General features: G+C 42.6%; 1 protein-coding gene across 1 annotated transcript; it reads left to right on the forward strand.

Moving 5' to 3' along the window:
* Positions 1 to 1,263: 1,263 nt before the first annotated feature.
* On the forward strand, positions 1,264 to 6,828 carry mex3b (mex-3 RNA binding family member B). Its single transcript, XM_051920439.1, has 2 exons — positions 1,264 to 1,883; positions 4,034 to 6,828. The coding sequence occupies exons 1-2, from the start codon at positions 1,658 to 1,660 to the stop codon at positions 5,440 to 5,442; spliced, it is 1,635 nt and encodes a 544-aa protein (XP_051776399.1). The 5' UTR covers positions 1,264 to 1,657; the 3' UTR covers positions 5,443 to 6,828.
* Positions 6,829 to 8,414: the final 1,586 nt, after the last annotated feature.

The raw sequence follows: 8,414 nt of genomic DNA on the forward strand, positions 1-8,414 counted from the left end.
ATTAACGGAAGTAGCTGGTTCTAGCCTTCTAGGAACTTAATGTCTTCAAATCTCTGAAGACCACCACTTTCAGCTTCTAGAATTTTCACATTAAACAACGTATTCTGTGATCCCCTTGGGCCCTCAATTTGAAGAAAAAAAACTGGGGCAGAGCAGGCTAACCAGATTCCAAAACAGGATACAACGTATTGATCTGGTGAGTGTGTTGGATGCAAATTAAATAAAAGAGCGGATTGGAGTTGAGTAGTTGGGCATGGTGGTCCCACTTGGAGTTCTGGATGTGCCTTAATGGAATACACAAGTAGTTCTTTCTACCTTCGCACTGAAAATGGAAGAATCTAGGCATTTTTTGGTAAATTCCGAGATGCAACACATTAAAAACGAGGATGTTCCGGAAAAAAACAGGACCTCTGGACAGCTTTAACCAGGAAAACATAGCCTGAAATGGAGCTCCCCCAGGTGGCCCAAATGTTGAAAGTGAACAGGAAGAGTACAGGACGGTTCTCTGAGGAGCCCCAGTGTTACACACCACCATCTCCGAAACACAAGCTCTTGAGCCTCACAAACTGCCATCTGATGGCCGGGGGAGTAATAAAAATCAAAGTATATGATGCCATCGTTCTTCGCATAACTTTAAACGACCTGCTTTCATTAATTGTAAAGCGAAGTGTTTCCACTTCGAATCTGTAAATACGTTTTTTTTTCATTGAAATGCGCTATATAACGTGGCGCAATCGGTTCATTTTTAAAAGTGAGCCCGGAGGCCCCCTTTTCGAACTCCGCATTCCATCTTTTTCTTCTATTAAAGATAAGACAACAAGAGCTTGGCTCCGGGGCCACGATTCGCACGTGCTGCAGTGTCTTTTACGAGAGGTGTCGCTTTGCTTTGTTTGTTCAGAAGAGAGCGGAAGAATGAAGCGCGGCTTCGTTGTTGGGTCAAAATCCGGGTTCCAAAAAGAAAAAAAAAAATCGGAGTGCTCAGTCAATATCCTCGGGGTAGTTTCAGTCTTTTAATCTCAAAAGAGAATCTACACCACGAAAGTGGGGTGTATTAACACTAATGTGGAGTGATAAGAACTATCTTGATCACATTTTTTTATTGTTTCGTTACACAACAAAGAAAGCAGCTCGCCTGAAGGTTCAGTCTTTCGCAGCCCACCCCGGGCTTCCAATGTGGCCAATCAACTGGGTTATGCAAATAGGGCACAGCGCCGCACCGTCCCTTCCCTAGCCGTGACGTCACGCCAACATATTCACCAGTAGAGTGCTGCCTGGCTGCTGCAAATCAGACAGAAAACAGAACGGAGCGCAGCGTAGCGAGCCGGGGAGGGGCTCCTTTAAGGAATACGCTGCCACCGCCGGCATTCCAGAAATTCGCGTTCTGTTCGTCCCGCAGAATCTGGGGGTCCGGATTCCGAGAACGCCCCCCTCTATAAACTGGATTGCACTGATTTTTTTTAAATTAATTTATTTATTTTTATATTTTTTTTTTGCAACGAAAGAGGAGCACTGATTTTGCACCACGGGATTAAAGCAAGAACAACAACAAGAACAAAATCAAAATATCCATTTCCCCCTTTACCGATCTTGTCCCTTTTCCTTAATTTTTTTTTTTTTTGTCTGCTCTTCCTGATCCGCTGGCTTCGAAATATCAAAGATGCCTAGTTCGCTTTTTGCCGACATGGAAAGAAACGGCAGCAACGGGGAAACCCTCGACGACCAAAGAGCCTTGCAGATAGCTCTGGATCAGCTTTCTTTGCTAGGTTTGGACAATGATGACAATTCCATCTACGATAACGAGCCTCGGAAAAAGAGCGTGAATATGACCGAGTGCGTACCTGTGCCGAGCTCCGAGCACGTCGCAGAGATCGTCGGGAGGCAAGGTGCGTGTGCCGATCTCCACGGATGTGTCTGGTCATGCAGCTGCATGTATGAGATATACAGTATAGGGGCGCATTCGGGTTTCTTTCTTTTTTTTTTGCACGGAAAAGTTGCCATTTCCTTTTGGTTTTATCTTCGTCAACTGGGTGTCATTGTGTTAGCCGGGTATTGTGTGATCAGCTTCTCAAATCGTGTAACAACACTTAAAATATATCTATGCTGGAAGCTGCTGGGTTTCTTCCTGTAGACAAAGGGAAGTGGAGGCATGCTTGTCGTGAAGAGCGCAGAAACGCCGCTCCGTTTTACACATGCATTCCCTGACAAAAAAAAGCCCATCCAGTCCCTTGTTCCTTCACCAACATCCGTCCTCCCCTTACATCTTGTAATGTAACCTCCTCAGCTCATTTATTAATTTATTTTTTGGTAATGAGGGTCACTGTGTGTCCGATTTATTTTTATGTTGGCCAGTAATTCCCAGAATCTACAGCATCACACTTAATTTTTTTTCCTGTAAGTCCCAAGGCCTGTTTTTAAACAATCTCGCATACCGTTTGCTCCAAATATACAACCAACCTTTCGAGAATTCGCACCCCGTTCTTAGAAAGCCAAACACCGCCCCCCCCCCCCCTCCCTTTAGTGAACGGACAGTACCCTCTTAACCCAACGTTGACAAATGTTGAACCAAAGCACAATTTTGTAAAAAGTGTGCGCACGTCCACGCATTTTGGACTGTCGCGCGTCTCTGCACGATGCGAACAAAAGCAGCTACCGGAATGGCTCCAGATTCGAAAACGGTTTAATGGAGGGTATTTATTTATTTAAACTCGCTTTTCCGTTTTTTTAACGAATCAACGGATTAACATCGAGGTAGCTGTATTCGCAGCACAACGGCCTCTAATTAATCGTTTTGATTAGTTTTTTTTCCCCCCGTGGATTTCCAACCTAAATACTCCCATTTCATTTTATATTTCATAGATGATTGGGATTATTTTAGTATAATAATAATAATAATTTTTTTAACTGAGAGTTCGACATGTTTATAGATGGACTCGGAAGCACCTCTTTGTTCTACTTTAGACATCCATTTGTTTAGATAGATAGATAGATAGATAGATACTTTATTAATCCCAATGGGAAATTCACAAGCAGAAACTACTTCAGACAAAGAGTTTATATAAATAGCCCTAAGGCAGCTTGGAGTCCTTTGATGATAACGCATTAAAACGACTTAAAAATCATTCAATAATATTTTCCCCCCATTATTTACTGTTAGGCTGGGTTCAGGGTTATTTATTCAACCTATGTGGACATATTTTATGAATGAATACCTGAAACAACAATTCAATTTTGTAGGCTATTATAGAAATGTAAAATATATATATATCATTTTGTTTCACGCGATTTTTAGATCGTATAAGGTGCCATATACTGGGGGGGGGGCGGTTGATTGGGGGACATTGGTGCAATATTATGGTCACCTCAAGTGCACGTGTGACAAGCTGCATGCCTTCATTTGTCTTTCCAGACTGTCCTTGTATTTATATTTGGATAGGATTTCTTTCTTTCTTTATTATTTCTAGTCCCTTTACTCTTTCTTTCTTTCTAGTCCCTTTACTCTTTCTTCCTTTCTCATTATTTCTAGTCTCTTTTCTTTTTCTTTCTTTCTTTCTAGTCCCTTTACTCTTTCTTTCTTTCTAGTCCCTTTACTCTTTCTTCCTTTCTCATTATTTCTAGTCTCTTTTCTTTTTCTTCCTTTCTCATTATTTCTAGTCTCTTTTCTTTTTCTTTCTTTCTTTCTTTCTTTCTTTTTTTCTTTCTAGTCCCTTTACTCTTTCTTTCTTTCTAGTCCCTTTACTCTTTCTTTCTTTCTAGTCCCTTTACTCTTTCTTTCTTTCTAGTCCCTTTACTCTTTCTTCCTTTCTCATTATTTCTAGTCTCTTCTTTCTTTCTTTCTTTCTTTCTTTTTTTCTTTCTTTCTTTCTTTTTTTCTTTCTTTTTTTGTTTTTTTTTTTCTTTCTTTCTTTCTTTCTTTCTTTCTTTCTTTCTTTCTTTCTTTCTTTCTCATTATTTCTAGCCCATTTACTTTCTTTCTTTCTTTCTCATTAATTGTAACCCTCTCCTCCCTCTTCTCTCTCTCTCTCCCTCTCGACAGGCTGTAAAATCAAAGCCCTGCGAGCGAAGACCAACACCTATATCAAGACGCCAGTGCGTGGGGAGGAGCCAGTCTTTGTTGTGACTGGCAGAAGAGAAGATGTAGCAATGGCTCGCAGGGAGATCATCTCGGCGGCGGAGCACTTCTCCATGATCCGAGCCTCGAGGAACAAGAACACCAGCTTGAACGGCAGCGGAACGGCCCCCGGTCCCCCCAACCTCCCTGGGCAGACCACGATCCAGGTGCGGGTCCCTTACAGGGTCGTGGGGCTGGTGGTGGGACCGAAAGGGGCGACCATCAAGCGCATCCAGCAGCAGACGCACACCTACATCGTCACGCCGAGCAGGGATAAGGAACCGGTGTTCGAGGTGACGGGCATGCCCGAGAATGTGGATCGGGCCAGGGAGGAGATCGAAGCCCACATTGCCATGCGCACCGGCGGTTTGATCGAGCTCACCGACGAGAATGACTTCCACGCCAATGGCACCGATGTGGGCTTCGACCATCACGGTCCCGGAAGCCTTTGGAGCAAGCCCACACCCAGCATGACCCCCACGTCCGGACGGAAGCCTTTTTCCAACTACCGCAATGACAGCTCCAGCTCTCTGGGCAGTGCCTCAACAGACTCTTACTTTGGGAACAACAGCAGCTCGAGGCTGGCCGACTACAGCCCACCCAGCCCGGCCTTGAGCTACACGACGGCAAATAATGGAAACAACAACAACAATAACGTCAACAGCAATGGCAATGGATTTATCTATGGCAGTGATGTGATTTCCCCTGATTGCACTGACTTGGCTTTTGACTCGCCGCCCGGATTTGACCCTGCACCTGCTCCTCCCGTGTCCACACTGGTCTGGTCCCAGTACGAGCGCAACCTGGTTCCTTCCTCCACCATTTTCCCGGCCAGTGCTTCCACAAACGCCAATGGGATGGTTGCTAACCAGCGTCGGGCCAACGGGGTCGGGTGCGGCACTCAGCCCAGGCTGTCACCACCGCTGCACCACGTCGGCGGGGTAGCCGAGCACCCGCTCGCCCGCCGGGTCCGCAGCGACCCCGGGGGCGGCGGCCTGGGTTTCCCCACCTATGCCGGCAACGGCCTTTCCAATAGCATCGTGTCCCTCTCTGGATCTCACTTATCCGGGGTGCCCTCCGATTCTTCGGCCTCCTCGTCCTCCTCCTCCTCTTCTTCCAGCTCTTCCTCTAGTTCCTCTTCCTCATCGGGCACGGGGAGGAAGGGTAGCCGGGATTGCTCGGTGTGCTTTGAGAGTGAAGTGATTGCCGCCCTGGTGCCGTGCGGCCACAACTTGTTCTGCATGGAGTGTGCAAACCGCATCTGTGAGAAAAACGAGCCCAAATGCCCCGTCTGCCATGCTGCAGTTACTCAGGCTATACGTATATTTTCGTAATGGAACCAATTCTGAACTTTCTTGTACTGCATTATAAAACGAAAGAAAGAAAGAAAGGAAAACACAAAATGTGTGTACATATATGTATAGAGAAATGCAAATATGTATATACATAACGTCACGCTGTTTAAAGCTGCAGTATCCAAAAAAGGGACGTGGCAGGACCCTCGAGGGCCATTGGTTAATGTACTGTAGCTTGAAGAGAACATTTCCGACATCTAGTGCATGTTATAAGTAAAGGCAAAAAAAATAAAATAAGAGTACTAGCAAAATCAACATATTTATGAAGTTTATCGAGGTACTTTAAGTCATGTGATGTATAGGCTATTTACAAACCTGGACCCCCACCCTTTGTTGTAGCAGAGAGAGAGAGGTGGGGGTCCGAGTGCAGCGCTAACATTTGGGTGCTTCTGAGTGCTTTGTATTTAAGAAGAAAAAATTTAAAAAGAGGCAAAAAGTTCCTGTGGAAATATATAAATATATTAAGATACTGCAGCTTTAGTTAAACGAATGAACAACGAGCATCGACATATCTAAGAAAAAAAAAAAAAGTATATATATATATATTAAAAAAATCACAAGTTTAAAGTTTTAATGATCAATTGCATTAAATACAGATTGAAGTATTTTATTCTTTTTTGACTTGAAAGATTATATTTCGTATTGCAAAGATGTTTACAAGTATTTTAATTTAAGTTCAGTGAACTTTTTTGTAGCTGGGGTTAAAAAGATAAATCTTTTTTTATTTTTTAGTATGGCCTTATGGCGAAGAACACTGTATTATTTTAATAATCACACAAAATGTGGATGGGAAAAAAAAAGAAAATAATAATAATAATAAATAAACCCCACAAAATGTGTACTGCGTTAAACAGTATTCTGTTGGGATGGAGGTTTTGTAGGTTCAGCAAAAAGAGAAAACACGAAATCTGCTTCACCCAGCATATTTTTTATTCAGTGATATAAAGCCTATTTTATTCTATATTATTATAAAAAAAAATGTATAAAACTTAGTAAGTCGACCGGGAAAAAAAAAAAAATTAAAAAGGAACAGTTTATGCTTTCTAACATTTGTATAAATTAGATTCCAGTGGAAATTTCCAAAATTCTGTTACACCACTATAGTTTTTAGTATTTCTATTTTAATACATTTGTTTACCACTTGTTTATGTATATGTAGGTGAAGTTACTTGAGCGTAAATGTACTTTATTGAGCAAAGTTTAAAAAAAAAAAATGACAAAGTATATTTTATTTTATAATAAAGGGCCTTTAACCTCATGGTCAAAATACTAATATTATATTTGCTGAAACAAGATTTGAAATTGTATCAAGAGTTTTATTTTTCTGACATTTTAAAGTTCTACATAATAAAGGTAAAAACTTAAGTAATGGTGCTACTTCATGTTTTTTTAAGTATTTCTATATAAATCCAAATAAAAGAGAAAAAAAAAATGGACGCTGACTTGATCCTGTGTGTTCAGTTCTTAAGGTGCTTGGGGGTTTGGTGGGGGGGGGGGGGGGGATGCTTGAAGGTTCGGCTCATGGAGCCCACCCGGTGTGGAATAACCCGTCTGTGCTTGGCTTTGAGATGCTAATGTGTGCTTATGAGGAGAAAGTAGGGTTAGAAAATGGATGGATGAGTAGGTGGGTTAGTAGCTCGCCTCCTTCCTTTTGTTGGCCGCCTGGATGTGGCGTTGTGGGCTCGTCGACTCTCTGGGTTGTCAGACCGTTTGACGTTCTGGAAGCTTTATAATCCGTGACACTCATCGGGGCCGGGGTGCGATGACTTAGACAGCCGGGAACTCGACTGTGCATCACGTGGGCCTGGACTGTGACCCTCTGTCTGTTAGTCTGTGTGTGTGTGTGTGTGTGTGTCTGTCCGTGACTTCATTTACAAGGTTTGAGTGGTTGTATTCAGTGGGTGCTTCTCTTTCTCTCTGTGGAGTCTGTATGTTCTCCTTGTGTTCGTGTGGCTTTCCTTCCATTCTTTCCATTCTTAGGTGGCTTGGTGATGATAAATTTGCCCCCTATTATATATGTATTTATATATATATTATATATATATATAATATAATATAATATATTATGTATGTGTGTTCCTCTCCGTGACTTCATTACAAGGTTTGAGTGGTTGTATTCAGTGGGTGCTTCTCTTTCTCTCTGTGGAGTCTGTATGTTCTCCTTGTGTTCGTGTGGCTTTCCTTCCATTCTTTCCATTCTTAGGTGGCTTGGTGATGATAAATTTGCCCCCTATTATATATTATGTATATATATATAATATATTATGTATATATATATAATATATTATGTGTGTTCCTCTCCGTGACTTCATTACAAGGTTTGAGTGGTTGTATTCAGTGGGTGCTTCTCCCGGTGTGGAGTCTGCATGTTCTCCTTGTGTTCGTATGGCTTCCACAGTCTAAAGACCTGCAGGTTTAGGTGGCTTGGTGATGATAAATTGGCCCCTGGTGTGTGTGTGTGTGTTCAGTCTGTGATGGTCTGGCGTCCTGTTCAGGAATTGTCACTTGCTGGGGTAGGCTTCAAGTGCCCCGCTACCCCTGATCAGGATAAGTGAGGATAGAAAATGGAAGGCTGGATTGTACTTAGTTGGTGGTGTACCAGACGTATTCAGATTCCAAATACTGGCTTGGTGGACTCTGCCCACATCTGCCTGTCTTTCTTTCTAATTCAGATTATTTGGTGTCCTCATATGGCATGTGGGTGGCCTGCTTCACTGATTTCTACATTGTCAATGTTGCCTTTGTGGAGTTTGCGTGTTCTCCCTGTGACTCTGATCATTTATAGTTTAGATATTCGGAGTAATTGTGCTCAGCATGGGCAGCATACCTCACTGATTGCAGGTTCAGGTGCCGTCTTTTCCCTTTTGTTTTATAAATTCATTTTGTAATTTTGGTCTTTTGACTAATTGTACTCCACGTGGGTAGCTTACCTCATGGATTCAGTATCTGTG

Source organism: Erpetoichthys calabaricus, chromosome 17 (genome assembly GCF_900747795.2).
Source record: "Erpetoichthys calabaricus chromosome 17, fErpCal1.3, whole genome shotgun sequence".
In the NCBI taxonomy this organism is placed as follows: domain Eukaryota; kingdom Metazoa; phylum Chordata; class Cladistia; order Polypteriformes; family Polypteridae; genus Erpetoichthys; species Erpetoichthys calabaricus.

Excerpts from the sequence above, each read along its gene's own strand:
- mex3b (XM_051920439.1), top strand. The coding sequence starts at position 1,658 with ATGCCTAGTTCGCTTTTTGCCGACATGGAAAGAAACGGCAGCAACGGG. Across the intron at positions 1,884-4,033 it reads AGAGATCGTCGGGAGGCAAG|GCTGTAAAATCAAAGCCCTG; the intron begins GTGCGTGTGCCG and ends CCCTCTCGACAG.